Source organism: Bombina bombina, chromosome 4 (genome assembly GCF_027579735.1).
Source record: "Bombina bombina isolate aBomBom1 chromosome 4, aBomBom1.pri, whole genome shotgun sequence".
In the NCBI taxonomy this organism is placed as follows: domain Eukaryota; kingdom Metazoa; phylum Chordata; class Amphibia; order Anura; family Bombinatoridae; genus Bombina; species Bombina bombina.
This window is the reverse complement of record NC_069502.1, coordinates 44,834,930-44,861,528: the sequence shown is the minus strand read 5'-3', so window position 1 is coordinate 44,861,528 and position 26,599 is coordinate 44,834,930. Positions and strand designations below refer to the sequence as shown.

General features: G+C 38.6%; 1 protein-coding gene across 2 annotated transcripts in view; it reads right to left on the bottom strand.

Moving 5' to 3' along the window:
• Positions 1-625: 625 nt before the first annotated feature.
• LOC128655882 (uncharacterized) overlaps positions 626-26,599 on the bottom strand; it is a 169,430-nt gene continuing 143,456 nt past the window's right edge. For both annotated transcript variants that reach the window (XM_053709470.1, XM_053709471.1), the window contains one exon: positions 626-1,762. Coding sequence is in view for 1 of the 2 variants with exons in the window: in XM_053709471.1 (XP_053565446.1) it covers positions 1,753-1,762 (10 nt within the window). In the remaining variant the exon portion in view is untranslated. The remainder of the gene's footprint in view (positions 1,763-26,599) is intronic.

Sequence of the window (26,599 nt, the reverse complement as noted above, 5' to 3'; positions counted from 1 at the left end):
ATGCGTTTAAAACTATTCAAATATGCTATGCAAACATTCATAAAAGTCTACCTTATTCACAGTAAAAATTTTCCCGGTTAATACAATGAGACTCCAAGATCTTTAACAGCTAAACACCCAAGAAATACAATTCTAATAATGTTTATTTAAACAGGACAGTCTATATACTCTAATTTAAACACTAGAAGTTATATATATTATTTATGCAAAAACCCAATTCTGAGTTATAACTATATATTTGCACAGATAAACAACTTAAAATTTAGGATTAGTTTAACACAGGCTATGAAATACTAGCTTCAGCTATATCCCCAATATGTTTTTTTGTTTCATTAAATTATTAGTGCATTTTTCAAGTATACTATTCCATCTGCTGATGAACACAATATTCTCTTCCCCAAATGCTGGTGTTTTTAAAAGTCTTAATCCCTGTGGCGTGATTTTTTCATTCAAATATCGTTCTAAACTTAATATCTCCCAAATACTGTTGTGGTTAAATGTTCCTTCCCCATTAAGGCACCTTATGTCAAGGTACTTAGTGGATGGGTAGTATCCGCAAAAGAAAGTAACAGAGAAAGTAACAGAGCATATATAGTGTAACACAAAAAGTTCCTAGAGACCTCCATTGTATATAAATACAGCCTTTATTGGAAGTCAAATTAAAATGAGCGCACAGAAGACATGAAAAGCTGACTGGTCTTACACATTTCACAAGACCTCACAATGTGTCAGCAGAGTTTAAAAACCTACTCAAGAGATATCATTGGTCAATTATTAAAAGGAGGTCAACACCCCCAAAATATAATTTAAACACACAAGTTCCATATCATTACATTTGCATCTGAATACAAAACAAAGAATCGCAAAAACAGTAATTCAGCATTATATAAACATACAATTATATAAACAGACGGGAATAAGGAAGGCTAAGTATTTGTACAACCTTGAATGTACCTTTACCCAAGCATTAGCTTTAAATAGAGGGTACAAGATACCAGGCTTATTAGAAAAATGTTTCTATACACTTATACATTGATTCATCAATACATCTATATGAATGTGCATGTGCAGAAGTAAACAGACATAATTATAAAAATGCTTGTTAGTGATCCTAAATAGTCCAGTACTCACTTTGTATAGCTACAATAGCTGTAATGTAACTCTCTATTAATAAATCCCACTGAATGACAGGAAAATCTTCTATAAATATTTTATTTAGAATAGCAGGTACTTCCAGTTTAAAAAATAATTAAATATATTTATCTATAAAATTGTAGTAGTAAATAGGCTTAAATAAGTTTAAAAACAATAAAAAGGCATAAATAATTGTCCCTCAAGGTTAGCAGCACACAAGTAGTCACACACACTTCACAGGGACCATTAAGTATGCTGTGGCACACATCTGCAACTTTGTAGATTGCAGTCCCAAGTGTTGCGCTACGGTCAATGGACCCCTCCCTGTGACATAACCCCTCCCTTGTGCCACAATCTCCAAAGTATGTTTCACCAAAACCTGGCGGCTTTTTCAAGGAGAAAGAGTCTCTTCCTTTGCATCATTATAAAGTCATCCAGATCTTTTATAATTGGTTCCAGTTCGTTTTCCATTTGAACTCTTACATGATTATTATGGTTTCAGTTAAGTCCGTCATTTCCAGAAGGTGCAGGTGAATCGTGCTTTAAATGTAAAAAGTAATTTCCTCTTCTCTGTCTGGATTTCATACCCCGAACGGCCATCTAATATTTCTGTGAGGACTAAAACGGGCTAGGGAGAAAACACATAACACATTACTACAGTTTTACTGAACACTGTAAACTAGTTATGTGCGTTTCGTTTTTAATCAAAATTTGAATGAATTCACCAAATTCGGAGATTCAAATTTCAGAATTACCCTAGGAATGAAACTAAACTAATCCAAATGCATTTGTAATGAATAAATCCAAATTAGTTCGGATTTATTAGTTACATTTGAATGGCCATGGACTAATCACAATTCAGTATAAAAATTAAGTTTAGGGAGATTTAGTGAGATAGAACAGTGAAATAATTTCGTTTGTGTAACTTGGAACCTTCTGAATCAACATAACACATACTGAACTTCTGAATTTACTAATCGAATCCGAAACAAATACATCTGAATTTATTAAAATCCAAATAAATCCGAAATGAATACATTTGAATGTATTTGAATCGATCCGAAACGAAATTTGAAAAAATCTGAATCGGTCTGAAATGAACCAAAACTATATTTTCCGATGTGCATGTCTACTGTAAACAACCTGTCTGCTTTCTTTGAATTCTGCAGATAAGGTGAGGTATGAGAGGAATTGGTGGGAACACATAAACAAGAATGAAGCACCTAGCTTGTGACACAGTATCCGTCCCCTTTGCTTGAGGAATTGGAAGCACAGTGGAACCTGTCAGTTGACACTATAAGATCTATTTTGTAAATCCCCCACTTGCCTGCGATTAACCTGTAGATATTGCTGCTTAACTTTCATTCTACCGGGGAAATCTGCACTTGGCAAAGAGGTTTCCTGCTGAGCACAGGAACATATTGTGAATACTTGTTTGAAAAAACTTTACTGTGTCAGAATAAACACAGCTATAAATTGCAGATGCACTTTGTCCTTTTGTTTCCATTAAAACTTGCTAATTTCTTGCCCCCCCCCCCCCCCACCTAGAATATCATATATGACATGCCACCAAAAAAAAAAAACTAACACTAAAAATAAATTATAAAAACCCTTAAAGGGCCTTTTGTAGGGCATTTTCCTAAAGTCAATACAGCTCTTTTACAAATACAGATATTACAACCCCCCCTGTACAATACAAGTAACCCCCCAAATAATACAGTTTTACCAAAAAAAAACTATACTAAAAATTAAAAGTAAAAAAAAAATATTCTTTAAAATAAAAAACCCACCCTAAAAAGTGACGGAGGCGGTCTTTGTCTGCCTCTTTCCTCACCTCCGTAATCTTCTTCAACGACGGGCCCTCTTCATCCAGGATCCAAGAACCAGGGGACCCATCTTTGTGGTGGTGAAGGTGGACTTTGGTGGCCTACTCCACTGCCTCCGCTCCATGTCTTCTTTCTTCAAGTCTTCAGTCAGCTCTCTTCCTAGAGCCCTCCTCTTCATGCGGTCATTGCAGAACACTGAATTGCAGGATGCAGTGAACCCTTTTATAAAGGGGCACTGCTTCATCCCTACTGGCTGAATTTTAATCAGCCAATCCCTATTGGTTATTAAAAACCAGCCACTAGGGATGAAGGGGTACCCCTAAATAAAGAGGTTCTGCGCATCCTGAAATAAGTGTGCGGCAGCGACCGTATAAAGAGGAGGGCACTAGGAAGAGAGCTGAAGACTGGAAGAAAGAAGACGTGGGGTGGAGGCGGCCACTGAAGTCCACCTCTGCGAAGATGGGCCCCTGGCACCTAGGATCCTGGATAAAGAGGGCCCTGGGGATGAAAAAGATTGCAGAGCTGAGGTGGCTGCCCAAGTAAGCCACCCAGGATAAAGAGGGCCCCGGTGTAGATAAAGAGGAGCTGGATTTTCGTACAGTGAGTAAAAACTTTGCATTGATATTCAATATTTCAAATGGTATATATTGTCATGTATATTGCATATTATTCTAAGTATTGCATATAAAATAAAAAATGATTTATTATTAGCTTGTTGTGTTTATTAGTGATGACAGATATATATGTAAATATTTATTTTTGGTATAGTAGTAAGTAGCATTAAATTATATTTTTACATAACAGGCATGCAGTTATGTAGAACTGTAATTTTAATTATACTATCTTTAATAATGAATAACACAAGCAACATTAATTAAATTTTAATTTATATGCAAATATTTAAATGATATGCATTCTGCAAAACAATGCATCATTTTAAATATTGAATATTTATGGAGTAGAGCCTTAGCTTCTACAGTTAGTTTTAGGTTATGACAGTTTAGGGGTCAATGTTTAAATTATATGCATAGTGATGTACAATGCATATTGTTTAAATTATTGAATATATCTATAGAGTAAAAAGGTATTTATTGTTGCTTTCTATTATTTAAACACAAACATATTTTAAAATATATATTTATGTTTGTAATAACACAGCAAGCAACAATACATATTTTTTAAAGATATATACCACATCTCCTTGACAAAATATGAATTTTCATTTCCAATGTATATGCTTTAAATGCTAAGGGTCGGCAAAACCTCGCTGACCTAGATGGGATCCTGGAACTGAGCACTGGACTGGAATTGAGCCTCAGTCCGGCGATTCTTAAAAGGGGTGCCAATTGAGCAGGGTGCAGAGGATCAAGCTGCCCTTTTAGTAGGTTGTTGGCACCTGGGGGATACCACTTGTTTGGGGTGCTATTTTCTAGGAGGAATGGGGACACTTAAATTCTGGTCCGGCGCTCAGTTTTAGGAGCCCCTGGGTAGGTGGTGAGGTTTTGCCGGCCCTCCAGTGATCGGCCACCGCATTCAGCTCATCGCTGTGACAAATAATTTAAACATTGTTAATAATTTTAGCGACATAGCTCCTATAGTTATAATGGAGGTTTACTATTTAGTATAGTTTATTATAGTCAGGTATTTTTCAGACAGTATTCAGTATATGAGAGTTAGCTGGGGCAGTTCAGGGGAGTGTAGTTTAGGCATTACGTAAGTGTAGGCGTTATTAGGGACTTAGCTAGGCGTTCCATTAGTGTGTAGGTTAGACGTGACATAGGTGTACGGGGTCAGGGGGAGTTAGCTGGACGGTGCAGGGGAAGTGTAGATTAGCTCTGACGTAAGTGTAGGTGGTCGGTAGGAAGTAGCGAAGGGTGAGTGTAGGTTAGATGTGATGTAGGTATAGGCGTTAAGGGGGGAGTTAGAGGGGAGTGCTAGTGAGAATAAGCTGCACTTTGATTCAGACATATCGACACTAGTGTGTTATGAATATTACCTTTATCTATATAAGTATAAGATGTGAAATGGTGCAATTTTTAATGACACACTTTTTATAACTCGTTAAAGATAATAAAATCTGAATCCTTTTAGTTGCTATCAGTTTATTAATTATACCGACACCAGATGAATAACAAAAATTAGCTTTATTAAAAGATTTCGATTGGAAAAATAATTAGCATTTAATAGTAACTTAACCCCTTAACGACCAAGGACGTACGCCACACGTCCTCAAAAAAAAGACAGTTAATGACCGAGGACGTGTGGCGTACGTCCTTGGTCTGGAAAGCAGCTGGAAGCGATCCTGCTCGCTTCCAGCTGCTTTCCGGTTATTGCAGTGATGCCTCGATATCGAGGCATCCTGCAATAACCCCCCTTGGCCATCCGATGCAGAGAGAGCCACTCTGTGGCCCTCTCTGCACCGGACATCGGTGGCCGGTATCGTTGGTGGGTGGGAGCAAGTCTGGGAGGCGGGTGGGCGGCCATCGATGTGCCGAGTGGACTGGAGGGGGGCGGGATCGGGGGCAGGAGGGGCGGGAGCGCGCACGGGAGCGCGTGCGTGCACGGGGGGCGGCGGGCAGGCGCGTGCACGGGGCGGGAGCGGGAGGGAACCGCTACACTACAGAAAAATAGACTTGCAAAAGTAAAAAAATAAAACATTTTTGAAAGCTGTAAATAAACAGCTAAGAGATCTGGAAGGGGTGGGGGGGTTGATCTTGGGGGAAGCTACACTACAGAAAATTTTTTTTTTTTTAAAAAAGGCACATTTTTTCACTAAACTGGGTACTGGCAGACAGCTGCCAGTACCCAAGATGGCGCCCATTAAGGCAGAGGGGGAGGGTTAGAGAGCTCTTTGGTGGGGGATCAGTGAGGCTGGGGGCTAAGGGGGGATCCTACACAGCAGCATATGTAAATATGCTAAAAAAACACAAAAAAAGCCCAAATATAGCTTTTATTTTAGTACTGGCAGAGTTTCTGCCAGTACTTAAGATGGCGGGGACAATTGTGGGGTGGGGGAGGGAAGAGAGCTGTTTGGGAGGGATCAGGGGGTCTCATGTTTCCGGTGGGAGGCTGAGCTCTACACTAAAGCTAAAATTAACCCTGCAAGCTCCCTACAAGCTACATAATTAACCCCTTCACTGTTAGCCATAATACACGTGTGAAATGCAGCGGCATTTGGCGGCCTTCTAATTACCAAAAAGCAACGCCAAAGCCATATATGTCTGCTATTTCTGAACAAAGGGGATCCCAGAGAAGCATTTACAACCATTTGTGCCATAATTGCACAAGCTGTTTGTAAATGATTTCAGTGAGAAACCTAAAATTGTGAAAAATGTAACGTTTTTTTTAATTTGATCGCATTTGGCGGTGAAATGGTGGCATGAAATATACCAAAATTGGCCTAGATCAATACTTGGGGTTGTCTACTACACTACACTAAAGCTAAAATTATCCCTAAAAGCTCCCTACATGCTCCATAATTAACCCCTTCACTGCTGGGCATAATACACGTGTAGTGCGCAGTGGCATTTAGCAGCCTTCTAATTACTAAAAAGCAACGCCAAAGCCATATATGTCTGCTATTTCTGAACAAAGAGGATCCCAGAGAAGAATTTACAACCATTTAAGCCATAATTGCACAAGCTGTTTGTAAATAATTTCAGTGAGAAACCAAAAGTTTGTGAAAAAATTTGTAAAAAAAGTGAACGATTTTTTGTATTTAATCGCATTTGGCGGTGAAATGATGGCATGAAATATACCAAAATTGGCCTAGATGAATACTTTGGGATGTCTACTAAAAAAAAATATATACATGTCAATGGATATTCAGAGATTCCTGAAAGATATTAGTGTTCTAATGTAACTAGCGCTAATTTTGAAAAATAATGGTTTGGAAATAGCAAAGTGCTACTTGTTTTTATGGCCCTATAACTTACAAAAAAAGCAAAGAACATGTAAACATTGGGTATTTCTAAACTCAGGACAAAATTTAGAAACTATTTAGCATGGGTGTTTTTTGGTGGTTGTAGATGTGTAATAGATTTTGGGGGTCATAGTTAGAAAAAGTGTGTTTTTTTCAATTTTTTCCTCATATTTTATAATTTTTTTATAGTAAATTATAAGATATGTTGAAAATAATGGTATCTTTAGAAAGTCCATTTAATGGCGAGAAAAACGGTATATAATATGTGTGGGTACAGTAAATGAGTAAGATGAAAATTACAGCTAAACACAAACACCGCAAAAATGTAAAAATAGCCTTGGTCCCAAACGGACAGAAAATGGAAAAGTGCTGTGGTCATTAAGGGGTTAAGCAATCAAAATATTACAGAGAAATAAACTACAGTCCTATAATAATCAATTAAAGCGATAACATAATAACTCCAACAAGCAAGGAAAACAGAATAATGCAGAGATTAAACTATAAAGATAATTAATTCATATTTTCAAAATAACACAAATATTGGCATGATAGGAACTAAATATTTGGTTATAAACCCTCTAAGGTAATTGCAGGGAATCAGGTAAATTAATAATTATGACAAACTGTCAGATAATAATTTATCTCAATTCCTGATTCACCCAGTGTTATTGTCGACAAATAAGACCAGGTGGTAGGAATTTTTATAAGAAAAACGCAAAGCTATAAAACAATTAATTGAACTGATTAAATAGACAAAGATATTTTACATAAATGTAAAGTGTAAATCTTAATGATACTAACATTTAAAGTGACTTAATTTCATACATCACCAAAGTAAATAAATTCCCCCTTTGCAGACAGGAATCAAACTGTCAGGTCGTAGGTCTGTCCAAGTAGGCTAAACTAGACTCAGCAGTTATAATCCAATAATCTAAAACCTCTGTCCTTGATTAGCAAATTACCAACTCCAAATATTATGTGACCAGTTCCAAAACACAGGAAAAACTACCCCCTCCCATTAGGTTAGACCCTATATATTCCCATTCTCTCATCTAGGAGGAGTCATTAATTATAATATTTTAATCATTAATTAACATAAAATTAATTAGATGAAATATTCTTGTTCTAACAGCAGATGGCTCCCGCATATAGGGTAGAAATTCAAGGAAAATACTCATTTTATTTATGTTTTCCCCAACATTCCTAAACTACAGTCAAGGTTATAAATTGCACTTACTTACAGAAATAAGCGACTCGCTGGGGCCTAAGCAAGTAAACTACTTTGAAACATGGAAAACATATTGATATGAAACTTCTCAGTCAGCAAAACAAAATACAATGTTATAATAGCTGAGCCCTGGTTATGCTTAAATAAAAAAAAACAACATGGAGTCTGTTGTGTCATGAAAAATTCATGACATATTCCCCCTCATCTAGACTATCTTACCCTGACTAGGATGGATGAGATTAGTCTAGATCAGTCTTATATGGGCGATTATTATGGTCAACCATCCGAAGACTAAGAGGAGGAGGGTATTTTCCCCTCTTGAAATTCTTATACCATAGAATCATTAACCCACAATTCCAAATTACAATGAATATATCAAAAATGGAAATTATTGCACCCATCTTCTGGTTACAAATGTTAAAAGGAGACATCCAGCCACTAAATGTAGGATACATGAAATCTGAAATAGATAAATCATCTTTGCGGATGTTCATCTTTACAGTATGATTAGGTTTCTGATTAAGGAGATACATTAACTCAGCATCTATAGGAATCTCATGACCTTGGAAGGCACCTACCACTTCTACTTCACCATCTAATACTGAAGACTCAATATAAAAAAGAGTAATATCACCAATGGTAACAAGGTGATCTTTAGGTACCTGTATGAGCATCACATTATAGGGTATTGGTATTGTATAAACCCCACCATACATTATGTAATTAACAGTCATCTTCTTTAGATTTTTACTCACTAACCACTTATCTTTTACCAACACAGCTCTAGTTTGAGCAAAGTCATCAGTCTTAGTCATAATCACTTCACATTGTTCCTGAACCTGTGACATAAACCTGACACCACATAGTTCTTTTGAAGCATCATTTAAGAAAGGTTTACCAGAGCATAAATAATTATGATCCTTAAACTTAACACAAGTTTCAAGTTTAGGAACCAAATACGGGCTAGATGTACGGGATTGATATGCCACCACGCTTGGGGTTTGGATTTGTACATGTATATTATTTTTCCAAGTACCCACATTATGTACAACTTTCAATTGATACATATCATTAAATGACATATGTGTCACCTTTATTAGAAAACAAAGTTCCATGTTTTGGGGATCAATGCAGAGTGACAAAGCAGAACCATTATCAAAAGCAATGTTTATTTGCATTTCTTCAACATCCTTTCCATAAGCTCTTAAGAGCATTGTTTTTATAATGTCCTTGTTGACAAAATATAATGGAATACGTCCCTCAACAAGACTCTCAATTCAACTTTGGATCTCTCGTAACCAGTTTCCTGTAAAATACACCACTGGGTCCAAAAAAACGTAACAGTTCATTCTGAATTAGTTTGTGCTTTTATTGGACCTTTATAGCTCGGATGGAAAGACCTGAATGCAAATTAGTGGTCACAACAGTATCATTAACGATCTCCATCATATCTGACAAACTCTCCTTTTGTTTCTTTAAAACCTCCATCATGGTTGCCATCTGTTCACAAAAAATTGACATTTCATGATTCAAATTGCTGATGGAAATTGAATTAGACACAGCCGCGGCAGTAACAGCTGAAAAACCGATGATGGATGTTGCAACTAGTCCAGCAATAACTCCAGGTGAACGTTTGGTACGTGATTGCACGTTGTAAGATCCACCAGGAAAAGACTTCTGCAACTGCCCCAATATTTCCTTAGTAGTAGACTGGATCCTTTTAACATGTTCTTGATACCAAGAATTAATTTCTGGTGATTCAACTTTGGAAACATCAAAATATTTTTCAATAGTAACCTTAGGATCCAGACTGATGAATATCTTTTGGGAGAAAACTTCCGGTTGGTAATCAAGAAACCAGGTGATTCCTCAAGCATGATCCCAGAAGATGGACCAGGTTCTATTACAGGCTGTACAAAATTCTCAACAGAGACACCCTGGCACAAACCCAACTGAAAAGTGATATTTATCTGTAATAGGGGGAAAAAAACATTAAGTACAAGATATACATTTTTATCCTAAAGAAACCTTTTTAATAATCATAGTAAATTATTCTTCTGAATATGGATCGTTCTCCCCCTCTAATTTAAACTTTGACCTAGGGTGACAAGCACGCAATTGATTAATGTGTACCCACTTCTGTATTGACTTCCCACTTGTAGGAATCAGAATCTTATATGCCACAGGTAAAAGCTTATCAATAATGACATACGGCCCTTTCCATGATGGGAGAAACTTCTCTCTAACTTGATTTCTAAGAAAATTGTAAAGATAAACTTGATCATTCACCTCATATTCTTTGTGGTTTTCATATCATAATATGTTTTTACACATATTGCGGCTTTCTCAAGATTTTTCTGAGCAAAAGGCAAATGCTTGTTGCAAATGTTTTCTTAAATTCTCAACATATTAATAGGTTGTTGTTGCATTGATCAGACTCTGATCCTGAGTACGATACAACAAATGCTGTGGAAGTACCATCCTTCTACCTGTCATTATTTCAAAAGGAGACATTTTTGTCGCAGTACTAGGAGTGGACCTAATAGCCATCAATACCAAAGGCAACTTAATATTCCAATCTTTCCCTGATTCCTTCACAAACTTTTTCAGAATATTTACAACTGACTGATTGTACCGTTCAACTCCACCACTTGAGGCAGCACGGTAGGAAATATGTAATTTCCTTTTCACACACAGGATAGACCACATTCTTCTCATCACTTCACTTGTGAAATGAGTATCTCTATCAGACTCAATTCTCTGAGGAAGTCCAAACCTAGAGAAAACATGATTGATTAATAAAGCAGCAGCTATTTCCGACCTACAATTAGGGGATGGAAGACACTCCACCCATTTGGTAAACATACATGTAACAGTTAACATTTATTGATTGCCCCGTGATGTCTTTGTAAGTGGTCCTACAAACTCAATTTGTAAATTAGACCATGGGAGAGACATACCTCTTTTTTGTAAAGGTGCCCTGTGGGTTGGAGAATTTGGTTGAAACTGAACAAACCAAACACCCCTGACAATAAGTCTGAACATCTTTCATATCATCATCATATGTGCCAATATGCATAATGACGCAAAATTTCATAAGTAATTCTCTCCCCACGATGACCTGATGTTGGTGCATCATGGGCATGCTACAGCATAAGACCTCTAAAAGAAGTAGGAACAACCCACTGTATAGATCCATTATTAGTTGTCTGAACTAACAAACCATATTTAAGACTAAATTTAGACTTATACTTAAATAAAATCCTAAGGTCCTCATTTTCAGTACAATCTTTCTCCTGGATTGGATACACTATAGGATTCTCCTTAAAAAGGTAAAATTTACCCACAACGGGATCCTCTTTTTGACTGGTAATCAAATCCTCGTTAGGTGCATCCTGACTCCATTGCACTGCAGATAGTTCTTGATCCTTCTTTATTTGCTGATGAGTTACCACTGCAATTTGACATACACCAAGAAGGTGTTCAATGTCAAACATTTCCCCCTCTAGGGCACCTTGTTTAGCCATTGTATCAGCTAAATCATTTCCTTCCTTGTCAATACCATGCATCTTTGAATGACCCTTTGTCTTCTTCCAAAAGACAATCAAGTCATTAGAGATAACAATATCAATTGCAAGTATCATCTTTCCATGTTTAACAGGCTTGTTACGGGCTCTCATCATCTAATTATGCTTCCACACAGGAAGGTATTCAACAAAACTGTTACGGACATAATCTGAATCTGTAATGATGACAAATTCTTTAAATCCCTGATTTACTGCCATCTGAATGGCCTTATACACAGCGCTTAATTCAGCCATTTGGCTACTTTTTGGGCCCAAACAATAACCAACAGGTTGTATGTGATAGTCACTACCCCACACAATACCTGCTCCAGCTACAAGTTTCTTTTCACCATTTTCAGTGGTATGAAAAGCACAACCATAAACATATACCTTAGGTAGTGGTTGACAATACATTTCCTCATAAACCTTATGTCGTGAGAATATGTAATCATCCATATAATCATCCTCCCAAATTTCCTCCTTTATATCCTGTTCAGAGCAATCATGAAGTCCAGCTAGTCCTTGTGCAACATAATTTTTCATATTCTGTGCATAATGAACCTCCAAAGGCCAACCCTGCAAAGACAAGGTCCAGGATGTAATGCGACTGTTAGATAGATTTCCTGCCTTTATTTTATTACTCTGTAAATACTGTAAAGATTGATGAGCAGTTTCCACAATCATTTTTTCTCCTTGGATGTAACTCCAAAAATATTGTAAGGCCCAAACTGTTGCAAACAATGCTTTTTCACAATCATTACATTTGATCTCCACTCAAGATAAGGCTTTTCTTGCATATGCAATGATCTTATTCTGTTTATCATATTGCTGATAAAGAACCGCACTTAAGGTAAGATCTGTATACCCTGTCTCCAAGTAAAATGGATCTCCCTTTATTGGATAGACTAAACAAGGGGCTTGAGTAAGCCTTAGCTTTAACTCTTGAACTGCCTGGTCTTACTTCAATAGGTTTTCCATCAAAATTTTGGAAAATACCAGTGTAAGTTTTTAATTTTAACTCCTCTGGAGCTATGTCCATGATTTGCCTAAAAATATTTTCTGACATGACAGTAATTTGAGAACCAGTATCAATCAGGCTCATGACCTGTCCCATAATATTCTGGATGTTGAGGGGTATATAATACCTCTGATTTCTTTCTTGCATTTCACAGAGAAAATGAGAATGCTCCAGCATATTAGCATTCTTCCATTGTTTACATTTGGTAATATTGTCCCCCTCTAGGGATGAATCACCTAACCATTGTATTGTGAAAATTTTAGGTGAATTATCAGTATTAATAGTACGGGTATCCAATATCAACCCATTACCACCACCTTCAGGTAAAGCTTGCAAGACTGCCTTAGTCTCATGGGATTTAATAACATCCTGCATATGACTACAGTTTTCAAGTAACATGTTATCTCTTAACCCCATATGAACAGGATCAGGAGTGACACATGACACACTATCAGTCTGTCCAGTTAAAGGGAGAGAAGCATTTTTGCATTCATTAGAGCTTACATGATCACTTAAAATAATATTTTGATTAGATTGAAGGAAACATTAGTACCATGAACAATAACATTCTCTAAATTACTATTTACATCAGATTCATTAATCACATCAAATCCTGGAGTTTGCTTTGGGGTATAATTAATTGTCAATTTACTTGACTAGTACCAGGCTGACAGGCAGAAAAAGGGTTCTTTCCTGATTTTACGTTTGGCTGGGACAACATTGACATCAATTGGCTCATCTGCAAGCTTAACTCCTTAACCTGTTTTTCCAGCCTACCATAGTCTTCAGACTTTTGAGGAGCTTTCCTAAAAGTTCCCTCCTTTTGACTGGAAGGGACAGGTTTTGTTACAGCTGTTGCTGTAGGATTAGTATTTGCAGATCATCTGCTAGGAAACCTAATATTTTAATAGCTCCTGTTAAACCAGTTTCTTTTCCCTTGACCAAAATAATCAGTATTAGTATTTGCAGGACCCCGTGTGTTCTGTCTCGGCCCCCCCCCTCTCCTGAACATTTTTCTGTCTGAGAATTCTGACTGGACCGTAATGGATGCTCGGAAGTAACACTAATTTCTGCTACTTGGCCTGAATAACTTTGTTTTAGAAACACCCTTTAACTCAAGTTGGTGAATTTCATAAACTTTTGTGAATTTCATAAACTTTGGTACATTCTTTAACAAGCCAATTTAATGACACTGTCGGGTTAAAATCTCTGACTAGATTTTGGCGTATGTATGCAGGTAATGCATAAAAATACAATTGTTTAAATTCCTGGCAATTACAATCTGCAGCTGTTTCACTCTCACAATAAGAATGTTTAAGACAAGCCAGAAAATCACGAGGGCTCTGATCATCTGCACATTGCATACTATACAAACTTTTTTTCTTTTCAAGGACAGATTTAAGAGGGGAAAAGGCTGTATACATTTCATCCTTTATATCATCCCACTGTTTAACCCCCTCTTCCTCAAGACATTTGGAAAATCCAAAATGCTTAACAACAAAAGTCCAAGGTAAATAAAGTATCTTAGAACTGTTATCTGTCACCTCCAGCAACTCCAAAGTACGCTCAAATAAATCTATATGATCAACAATAGATGTTTTACTACATTCATCAAATGGTTGAATAGTTTCCTTAAGAAACTTTGATTTTCACATCATTATGTCTAACATTCAATTGTTTTGCTTGTTTCCTTTTATTTGGCAATGTCTTATAATCAATACTTTCAGCACCATCAGAAAACTCCTCTGCCTCTCCCGACTCTGACACCACATCACAATCAGAACGTATTAAAGTTTTAATTCTGTGATCCAAATCTTTCTTTTCCTTTGAGGAAAAATCAACATGAGCGAGAGTTGAAAATTTAATCTCAGGTTGAACACAGAGCTCAGATTGACCTTCCTTGAGTTTCTCCAACTCCTTTTCAGCATACATTACTCGTTTATCAAGAATGCTATTAACTTGCGTTAAAGCATCATTTTCACGATTAGAGGACATCAATCTATCTTTAAGAGCGCTAACTCTGTATTCTAAGTCATTTATTTTAATCTGCAACTCCCGTTCTGTCTTTTCCTGGCAGTGAACCTTATTTTCGCTTTCAGACAATTTTTTACAATAGTACAATAGTAGATTCAGCATTCTGCTGGACATATTTGTCAGCCCAAAATTCTTGAAAAAGAAACAATATTGGCCATATATTTCATTTTTTTTTTGTCTTTTGCAATCTATCTTGATTATTATGTAGTTTTTTTTTTTTTTTTAAATACCGGCATTATTATCAAAAATGAATTTTACAAAGTAGAGGTCGCAGCTTCTTGTAGAAACAATCGGTATTATTTTAACATACAAATCTTCAAGAATAATTTAAATAAATCTATACTGTGCGGAGGACAAAATGCCTCCTGTCAATGCTGGTAACAATTATCCTTAAGGTAAGGAGTGAGAGAGGAAAAGAAAAGAGGAGAAAAGAGATGAATAGAAGAGAAGGAAGTGAGATGCAGCATTTAAAGACGGGAAGCAAGCGAAAGAATAAGACAAAGAGGGAAATAGAGTAACAGGTGCTGCATAGCTTATACTATATAATTAATGTTTTTGACCTATGTAATATTTAATTAAATACTCTGAACTAGCCATCAGTGGGTTTTGTATGTTTGTTATTTTTTCATATATCTTTCCCAGGTATCCATTATCTCTGCAAATATATCCATTTTAGTATTTTTAATGTAGTAGTACTCTTCATTGCTGAGTATTTCCGATACTTTATGTTTCCACATAGTTAGGGACGGGGCCTCTCTTGTCTTCCAGTTCTTGGCTAAAAGGTATCTTGCACTATTTGTCATTATATAGAATAATTTCATCTGGTGTTTTAGTTTAAGTTTAGGTGGTTTATTCAGTAGCCAAATTGTGGGGTCCAGCGGTAGCCGGGTTTTCAGTATGTCCTCTACTTCCTCAACTATATTTCTCCAGAAAATCTGGATTACATTGCACCACCACCACATATGGGCAAGGCTGCCATGCCCATGTCCACATCTCCAGCACCGTTTAGATTTGTTTTTGTATAGCCTATTTAGTTTCACCGGAGAGAGGTACCATCTATGTAAGAGTTTTATATTAATTTCTTGTAGTGATAGAGAGATAGAGGTTTTAGGGACGTTTTGGTATATTATGGAGCTCGTCTGGGGGAGTATTATTACTCCTAGTTCATCCTCCCATTTTTCGATGAATGGATGGGTATAACCCGGAGGAATTTGAGTCAGTATTGTATATATTAGTGATAAAGTGTGTGTTAATGGGGGGGTTGCAGCGCATAGGAGCTCGAAGTTGGTAAGCGGTCTAAGCAAATTCCCTCTCTGCTTATGGTGTGCTATGTGATAGTGAAGTCTGGTATAGTGGTACCAGTTGCAAAATATGCTATATCCCTTATCAATAAGACTCTCTCTCGGTAATAGCTTTTCATTTGATGAAATGTAGTGAATCAGGATATCTCTGTAGTGTGAAGATGGGAATTCATCTGTTTTGCGTACATCTAATTTAAATTGTTAAAATTCAATGATAGATGTTAAAGGAGAGGGTTTTGAGGACACAAATGAATTAGATATTATCGTAGCCTCCCAGTTTTTATATGTTTCTGTGATCAAATGGGAACCCAAGTTATGTTTGTGTGCTAAGAAAGGCGGATCCCAGCACAGCCTCCCTAGATGTGACTTTCCTGACAAACTATGTTCGAGCTGGACCCATCTTTTGTGGTCATAATGTATGCACCAGTCCACAACTCTCTGAAGGAATATGGCTTGGCGATATTTTTCTATGTTCGGGATGCCCAAACCTCCCTGAAGTCTTGGGGTTTGCATGATCTTGGAATTTATCCTTGGGGGCCTTCTACGCCACACATAATAACTAAAAGCTTTCTGCATGGCTATAGTATAATTTTTGGGAATCGGGATTGGGAGAGCCTGCATAACGTATAGTAACCTGGGGAAAATATTCATTTATAGCACATTTATTCTCCCCATCCAGGAAAGCTTCTTTGAAAGCCAGGATGATAGATCCCTTATTATAGTTTTTTGTATTGGGATATAGTTAAGCTGGAATGTGCTCTCAATTTGAGTGGTCAGATTTATACCCAGATAACGTAAGGCTGTGGGGCACCATGTAAAGAGCATAACATTTTTGGTGTTTGTTAATGTTTGCTTGTCTAAATTTACATTTAAAACCTCGGATTTTGTTTTGTTAATTGCAAAATTGGACAGGGAATTAAACCTATCAAATTCTCCCAACAAAGGGGGAATCGATTCAACCGGGGCAGATATGGTGAAAAGGATATCATCTGCGAATAATGATATGGTATACATTTCCGAATTGACCTGGACTCCTTAAATCGATGAATTCTGTCTAATCTTGGTGGCCAGGGTTTCAATAAAGCAGGCAAATAAAAGTGGGGAAAGGGGGCATCCCTGGCGAGTTCCATTTTTAATTTCAAAGGGGGGGGGACAGTGTGCCATTAATTATCAATTTGGCGGTAAGTTTTTGTATAGAGCGCAAATATTCTATCCGTTATTTTAGGGCCCAGGCCCATGAACCCCAAGGTAGCTCTCAAGAAGTCCCAGCCAACACGGTCAAAGGCCTTTTCTGCATCTATGGACAGCAAGATTCCTGGGATATTGTTATCCTGCATATGTTGGATTAGATTTAAGGCCCTGACCGTGTTGTCCTTTGCCTCTCTCTTGGGGATAAATCCCACCTGGTCCTGATGAATTAAGGTTGGTAATATCGAATTAAGTCTGATCGCTAGGACCTTCGCATATATTTTAGCATCTGTGTTAATTAAGGAGATTGGTCTATAGTGGGCAGGACACTCTAATGATTTTCTTGGCTTAGGGAGAAGGGTAATGTGGGCCTCCAGAGACCTGGGAGAGAATTGTTTAGTTTCCTCTATATGGTTAAAGTACGCGGAGATGTGTGGGAGTAGTTCTTCCCTAAAAGTTTTATAATACTGGTTACAGAAGCCATCAGGGCCAGGTGCCTTATTTAAAGGGAGGTCCTTAATCACTTTTTTAATTTCCTCTGAAGATATGGGTTCTTCTAGAAGGGATTGTTGGTCTTCTGTTAGACTAGGGAGATTGAGTGATGTTAGATATGTATTTATATCTCTTAATTTATCTTCTTGATAAGAATTGTTGTTATCTCTATCATTATTAAGGTTGTAAAGTTCTTTAAAGTATTTGTGGAACACTTTGGTTATTGCTTGCGTGGAATGGTGTATTACATCATTTTTATCCTTTATACTTTTAGGATATAATTTTTCTGTTGTTTAAGTCTCAAATATCTTCCCAGGGATCTACCTGATTTATTTTGACCTTCATAGTTCCATTGCTGGAGACGTAACGCTTGCTTTTTATGTTCTTTATTTATAAGGGAGGCTAGTTTATCTTTTTCTTTTTGGATAGATAATAGTAGGTCGTGGTTAGTGGGATGAGCTTTATGCCGATTCTCTAGGGATTCTATTGTGGAAATTATCTTTGAGGTGTATTTGCGTCTTTTTTTATTAATGGATGCTTTGATAGACATAAGTTCGCCCCGTATAACACATTTATGGGCCTCCCATATTGAGGACGGAGAAACCCCGTCAGTAACATTATTTGAGAAATAGTCCGTAATGGCCAAGGAGATTTGTTGTGCTATACCTGGGTCCGATAGTATCTGGGTATCTAATTTCCAAACGTAATCATGGATGGGTTTAGAGGGCCAACATAATTCACCCACTACCGAGGCGTGGTCTGACTACGTTATAGGGTTGATATGAGTGGATCTGAATAGGGAGAGGCCAGTAACATCAGTGAATATGTAATCAATGCGTGAGTATTGTTTGTATGGAAATGAAAAAAAATTGTAGTCCTCCTTATCAGGGTAATGCAATCTCCAAAGGTCTTTTACTGCTAGTTTTTAAAATGTATTTAGGGTCTGTGTTATTTGTGATTGGGGAACCGATGATCGGGCTGCCGAGCAATCTTTTAGTGGATTTAGTGGCATGTTTAGATCTCTGCAAATTATTAGAATTCCTTTTTGGTGTTCTAGGATGTGATTAGCTAGTTGTTTCATAAAAGAAGATTGCTTGGTATTGGGGGTATAGAAGGAGACCAGAGTAATCGGTCTGCCATACAGAAGTCCTACCACTATAAGGTATCTACCCTGTTTATCTCTCAAGACTTCAATGTCCCGAAATGGGATATTTTTTTTTATTAGAATACCCACTCCATGTTTTTTAGAGTTTGTATGGGAAGCGTAATAGCTAGTTCCAAATTTTTGCTTGAATGTATTGGGTTCCCTTCCCCTACGGAAGTGGGTTTCCTGCATGAATATTAAATCTGATTTATTTCTATTAAAGTCTCTAAGGGCTTGTGATCTTTTGTTAGGTATATTTAGACCCTAAGCGTTAATGGATTGAATTTTTAGCGTATTTGAGGGAGGCTTTTTGGGAGAATGTTCAGGCATGAAAAATCAGTATATGAAACCTAGGGCTTTTATGTCCATAGATGGCATGGCAAGAGTAAGTGTAGCTACTAGTTTTTGTCTTATGTGAGTTTTGCAGCATAGAAAGAGGAGAAAGAAAAAGGGTGGTAGACATTTTGAACAACTTAAACATTTTTAACAAAAACACATTCATAAGCAACAGAATATGTTGGTGAGGGAGCTGCTCCCTCCCAACGGTCTTTTTCAGAGGTATATAAAGATATAACATAAAATACAATAAAAGACCGCAAATGCCAGTCGGTCTATACACTCATATGTGAGTCTATATGAGACTTTGCATAGTAATATTTTCTTGCCCGGTCGGGACTAAAATTTGAAACTATTTATCAACGCATAAACTTTAATAACTTTAACCTAAGCAACACTATAGCTCAACTGTGACAACTTGAAATGTCATTTCAATAACTGTGTTCTTATGATAAGAGTTACACATTGGTATAGGCATGTACACATTTTACCCTTTGCGGTATATTATCTTTAAAGATATAGGTATACAACGTTATAATTTGATAAAGAAACAAATATATACGACCTGTATTGTTAAGTAGCAGGGCCTCTCCTTTCCCCTTTAAAAAAAAGAAAAACTCCTATGGTGAAAAGGAGAGATCTCCTCCCCAATGCATGGCCTCAGTTCACTTATTTGTAATGTCCTGAGTGCTATGTCTAGATACTCTGGTCCACAATGATCGGCGTGGTTTGGGTAGGTGAGATGAGGACGTACTCGGGTTTGCCATTTCCTGGTTCGGAGGTGTCTCGAAGGAGAGATTGAGGCCTTTAGCTAGAGTGTCCAAGTCCTCCATATCTTTATACATATAGGTCTTCCCATCTTTGTGTACCAGTAGACTAAATGGGAAACCCCATCTATATTTTATGTTATGATCTTGTAGGATAGACGTAATAAATCGTAATGATCTTCTCCTTTCAATAGTTGCAGGGCATAAGTCCTGATAGATTTGTAGACTGTGTCCTTGAAAGGTTATTGATCTATGTGTTCTGGCTTTCTTCCAGATCGCCTCTTTTTGTTGAAAAATGACAAATTTCAAAATAACATCCCTTGGTGGATTCGGTGGAGCGGGCTTTGGCCTTAGGGCTCTATGGGCTCTCTCAATTGATGTTTCAGAGAGGTCTAAGTTAGACTCTAGATGTTTAAAGAGCCTCAGAAGGTATTCTGTGAGAGTGTCCTGGGTGACCGTCTCAGGGATGCCCCGTATTCTTAGATTACTGCGACGGCCACGATTGTCTAAGTCTTCCACTTTCAGTTGTAAAGAATGGACTAGAGAAGTCTGACAATTCAAATGTTGCATATTTTCACTGATCAGGGTTTCTAAGTGCTCCTGACCCTCTTCTATATATTCAATTTTAGAATTTAAATCATTCATGTCTTTTCTGAGGGATGAAATTTCACCTTTAATAAAAGATTTTAAGTCAGCAATGTCATTTTTTGATGGAAGCAGTGCTATATTTTGCTGTATCTGTGTCAGTGTAGCTTGTGGCAGTGAGGCATCAACCTCTGAAGCTGCGGGCTCCATTGTTGGAATTTGCGTAGTTGTGTTTAAGACACTGGCAATGTACTTTCCTTTAGGCTTAAAATATGAGCTAACTGGAGTAACAGGGATAAGAGCTGTTGATTTGTTGGCTCTCGTTGACTTTCTTGTTGCCATATGCTTATTCACACTGCCTGTGGGACAGGTCTATCACAGCATCATTCATATGCGATTTAAAATGAACATCAGGAATCGTGTGATGATAAACAGTAGTATTATCTGTAACATGCAGCCCCAGAAAATGTTTGCCAAAATCTGTGTTTGCACAGTAATTTCCTATGACTCCTGTCACCCTCTCATGTAAGCATGCATCACCTGTTATTATAATCTGCTTCCTCAGAGCTAGCAATGTGGCGCAGCAAAATAAATAAATGTCCCAAAAGGCTGCCTAGCGCTGAGAAGCCGTCACCAGAGAGTGGGTATTGTCCCACACCAATATCAAAAAGTCTTACTGTGAGAGACGATATGGAAATGCTCTCTATTTTATCTGCTGCACCGCAACAGAGCGATATGGAGCCTGTACTCTCTGTTTAATGCGTCTAGCTTTTATCTGGGTCGAGCTGTTTGGATATTATATTCTTACCGACATCGCTATGTGTTGTTTATTTCAACCAGTCTGCAAGTTTACTCATATTAAACTTTTTGTGCAAGCCTTCTGATAGCTGATGTCTCTGCGAGGTAGGCCGACAAGATGGCGCCCATTCTTCACTCTATAAGCGCTTCACACAAGCGGCTGTCGGCAATCCATCTTCACTGCAAATAGTGCCCAGAGAGCAAGTGGCAGATGCGGAGTCCTTAACACATGTGTCTATATCTTTTAAAGTCTCGTTAGGGCATTTAATAGACCGCTGGGTAGGGAACGGCCACGGAGCTCTTTCACTGTTCAACCATGAGCCTGTACGGTTACGCCCTGCCTCTCAGTATATTGGCCATATATTATATATCAATTTATTTTGGGTCACGGATCATTGACTTTAAACCCAGATACCAATTATCAAAAGAATCCTTTGATTTAACTTTACGAAAGAGTTGATGTAAAACCCTATTATTTTGCACAACTTCCGCTGTATCAGCATCAGATATAGAATGAGAATTACCCAAAAGGGACCTACTATCATGACCAGAAACATCCCCAAACACAGACATTTTAATCAAATACTCAAATAAACCACTGTAGCTTTAACTGCAAAATACAAATTTTCTTATCCGGGACAACAGCCAAAATGTTATCTCTTCTCAAAACAACACAAGGAAAACAAAACAAACTCAAATCTGCTTTTCACTTAAAGGAGAAATACAATTGCAAGAAAATACATAACAAATACTAATTATTTCCACAAGAAAACAAGAAAATCGGCAATCAATAAACTATTTCAACTCTCAGCTAGTGCCTCCAAGATGTTATGAATATTACCTTATCTATAAAAGTATATTATGTGAAATGGTGCAATTTTTAATGACACACTTTTTATGACTCGTTAAAGATAATAAACAAAATCTGAATCCTTTTAGTTGCTATCAGTCTATTAATTATACCGACACCAGATGAATAACAAAAATTAGCTTTATTAAAAGATTTCGATTGGAAAAATAATTAGCATTTAATAGTAACTTAAGCAATCAAAATATTACAGAGAAATAAACTACAGTCCTATAATAATCAATTAAAGCGATAACATAACTCCAACAAGCAAGGAAAACAAAATTTATGCTTACCTGATAAATTTATTTCTCTTGTGGTGTATCCAGTCCACGGGTTCATCCATTACTTGTGGGATATTCTCCTTCCCAACAGGAAGCTGCAAGAGGACACCCACAGCAGAGCTGTCTATATAGCTCCTCCCCTAACTGCCACCCCCAGTCATTCGACTAAAGACAAGCAAGAAAAAAGGAGAAACTATAGGGTGCAGTGGTGACTGTAGTTTAAAAATAAAAAACACCTGCCTTAAAAATGACAGGGCGGGCCGTGGACTGGATACACCACAAGAGAAAGAAATTTATCAGGTAAGCATAAATTTTGTTTTCTCTTGTAAGGTGTATCCAGTCCACGGGTTCATCCATTACTTGTGGGATACCAATACCAAAGCTTTAGGACACGGATGAAGGGAGGGACAAGGCAGGAACTTAAACGGAAGGCACCACTGCCTGCAAGACCTTTCTCCCAAAAATAGCCTCTGAGGAAGCAAAAGTATCAAATTTGTAGAATTTAGAAAAAGTATGAAGCGAAGACCAAGTTGCCGCCTTACAAATCTGTTCAACAGAGGCCTCATTTTTAAAAGCCCATGTGGAAGCTACCGCTCTAGTGAAATGAGCTGTAATTCTTTCAGGAGGCTGCTGGCCAGCAGTCTCATAAGCTAAACGGATTATGCTTTTCAGCCAAAAAGAAAGAAAAAAGATACCGAAGCCTTTTGGCCTCTCCTCTGTCCAGAGTAGACAACAAACAATGCAGATGTTTGATGAAAATCTTTGGTAGCTTGTAAATAAAACTTTAAAGCATGAACCACGTCAAGATTGTGTAATAGACGTTCCTTCTTTGAAGAAGGGTTAGGACACAGTGACGGAACAACAATCTCCTGATTGATATTCTTATTAGATACCACCTTAGGAAGAAACCCAGGTTTGGTACGCAAAACTACCTTATCTGCATGGAAGATCAGATAAGGGGAATCACACTGTAAGGCAGATAACTCTGAAACTCTTCGAGCCGAAGAGATAGCTACCAAAAACCGAACTTTCCAAGATAAAAGCATGATATCTATGGAATGCAGAGGTTCAAACGGAACCCCTTGAAGAACTTTAAGAACTAAATTTAAACTCCATGGCGGAGCAACAGGTTTAAACACAGGCTTGATTCTAACTAAAGCCTGACAAAACGCCTGAACATCTGGAACATCTGCCAGACGCTTGTGCAGAAGAATAGACAGAGCAGAAATCTGTCCCTTTAAGGAACTAGCTGACAATCCCTTCTCTAATCCTTCTTGGAGAAAGGATAATATCCTAGGAATCCTGACCTTACTCCATGAGTAACCCTTGGATTCACACCAATGAAGATATTTACACCATATCTTATGATAGATTTTCCTGGTGACAGGCTTTCGAGCCTGAATCAAGGTATCAATGACCGGCTCGGAGAAACCACGTTTTGATAAAATCAAGCGTTCAATCTCCAAGTCAGCCGCAGATAAATTAGATTTGGATGTTTGAATGGGCCTTGGAGTAGAAGGTCCTGCCTCAGCGGCAGAGTCCATGGTGGAAAGGATGACATGTCCACCAGATCTGCATACCAAGTCCTGCATGGCCACGCAGGTGCTATCAAAATCACTGAAGCTCTCTCCTGCTTGAACTTGGCAATCAGACGAGGGAGGAGAGGATATGGTGGGAACACATAAGCCAGGCTGAAGGACCAGGGCACTGCTAGAGCATCTATCAGCGCTGCCTGGGGATCTTTTGACCTGGACCCATAACAAGGAAGCTTGGCGTTCTGATGAGATCAGATACAGTTCTGGTTTGCCCCATAGTTGGATCAGCTGGGCAAATACCTCCGCATGGAGCTCCCACTCCCCTGGATGAAAAGTCTGCCGACTTAGAAAATCCGCCTCCCAGTTCTCTACTCCTGGGATATGGATAGCTGAGAGATGGCAAGAGTGAACCTCTGCCCATAGAATTATCTTTGAAACCTCCAACATTGCCAGGGGGCTTCTCATTCCCCCCTGATGGTTGATATAGGCTACAGTCGTGATATTGTCCAACTGAAATCTGATGAACCTGACCGCAGCTAGCTGAGGCCAAGCTTGAAGAGCATTGAATATCGCTCTCAGTTCCAGAATGTTTATCGGAAGGAGGGCTTCCTCCCGAGTCCACGAACCCTGAGCCTTCAGGGAGTTCCAGACTGCGCCCCAGCCCAGAAGGCTGGCATCTGTCGTCACTATAGTCCACTCTGGCCTGCGGAAACTCATTCCCCTGGACAGATGGACCCGAGATAACCACCAGAGAAGAGAATCCCTGGTCTCTTGATCCAGATTTAGCAGAGGGGACAAATCTGTAGTCCCCATTCCACTGATTGAGCATGCAAAGTTGCAGTGGTCTGAGATGTAGGCGGGCAAACGGAACTATGTCCATTGCCGCTACCATTAGGCCGATTACTTCCATACACTGAGCCACTGACGACCGAGAAGTGGAATGAAGAACACGGCAGTAAGTTAGAAGCTTTGATAACCTGACCTCTGTCAGAAACATTTTCATTTCTACTGAATCTATCAGTGTTCCTAGGAAGGAAACTCTTGTGAGAGGGGAGAGAGAACTCTTTTCTTCGTTCACCTTCCACCCGTGAGACCTCAGAAAGGCTAGAACAATGTCCGTATGGGACTTGGCAATTTGAAAAGTCGACACCTGTATCAGAATGTCGTCTAGGTAAGGAGCCACCACTATGCCTCGTGGCCTTAGAACCGCCAGTAGGGACCCTAGAACCTTCGTAAAGATTCTTGGTGCCATGGCTAGCCCGAAGGGAAGAGCCACAAACTGGTAATGCCTGTCTAGGAAGGTGAACCTGAGGAACTGATGATGATCTCTGTGAATCAGAATGTGGAGATAAGCATCCTTTAAGTCCATGGTAGTCATAAATTGACCCTCCTGGATCATAGGGAGGATGGTTCGTATAGTCTCTATCTTGAAGGATGGGACTCTGAGAAATTTGTTTAGGATCTTGAGATCCAAGATTGGTCTGAAAGTTCCCTCTTTTTTGGGAACTATAAACAGATTTGAATAGAAGCCCTGCCCCTGTTCCTCCCTTGGAACTGGGTGGATCACTCCCATAACCAGTAGGTCTTAAACACATCGTAAGAATGCCTCTCTCTTTATCTGGTTTACAGATAATTGTGAGAGATGAAATCTCCCCTTTGGAGATGAAGCTTTGAAGTCCAGAAGATATCCCTGGGAAACAATCTCTAATGCCCAGGGATCCTGGACGTCTCTTGCCCAAGCCTGGGCGAAGAGAGAAAGTCTGCCCCCTACTAGATCCGGTCCCGGATCGGGGGCTACTCCTTCATGCTGTCTTAGAGGTGGCAGCAGGTTTTTTGGCCTGCTTCCCCTTGTTCCAAGCCTGGTTCAGTCTCCAGACTGGTTTGGACTGGGCGAAATTTCCCTCTTGTTTTGCATTAGAGGAGGCTGAAGCTGCGCCACTCTTGAAGTTTCGAAATGAACGAAAATTATTCTGTTTGGTCCTTAATTTATTGGACCTATCCTGAGGAAGGGCATGACCTTTTCCTCCAGTAATATCAGAAATGATCTCCTTCAGGCCCAGCCCGAATAGGGTCTGTCCTTTGAAGGGGATGTTAAAGTGAATGTCAAGTCACGTTGACCATTCTTCCTCATCTTGTTAATAACCTAAAATAAACGTTAGTTTAATTCATCATTTTTTTATAATTTAAGACTAAAACCATAATCGAAGGATTTATAAACCTGCTTCGCTTACTTTCTTCCTCCGTCCGCCATCTTGTCCCTCGTATCTAATTTGATTGACATTGCCCTTAACGAATTCTAGCTCATACCCCGTGGCGTCCAGCCCCTTTTTGCACACGTAGCGCGATCAAACTGCGCATGCGTTCCCTAACAAATCGTCATTGACAATCCATGCTCGTTCACATGTAGCGCATGCGCAAACAATTCCGAACACCTAACGCATGCGCAATGTCTATCTACCTGTCAACCGAGGTCCGCGATCCCCAATAAAGTGTTTAACCCCTAAACCGCCGCTCCCGGACCCCGCCGCTACCTAATAAAGTTATTAACCCCTAAACCGCCGCCATCTAACTTAGCTACCCCGCCGCCATCTACC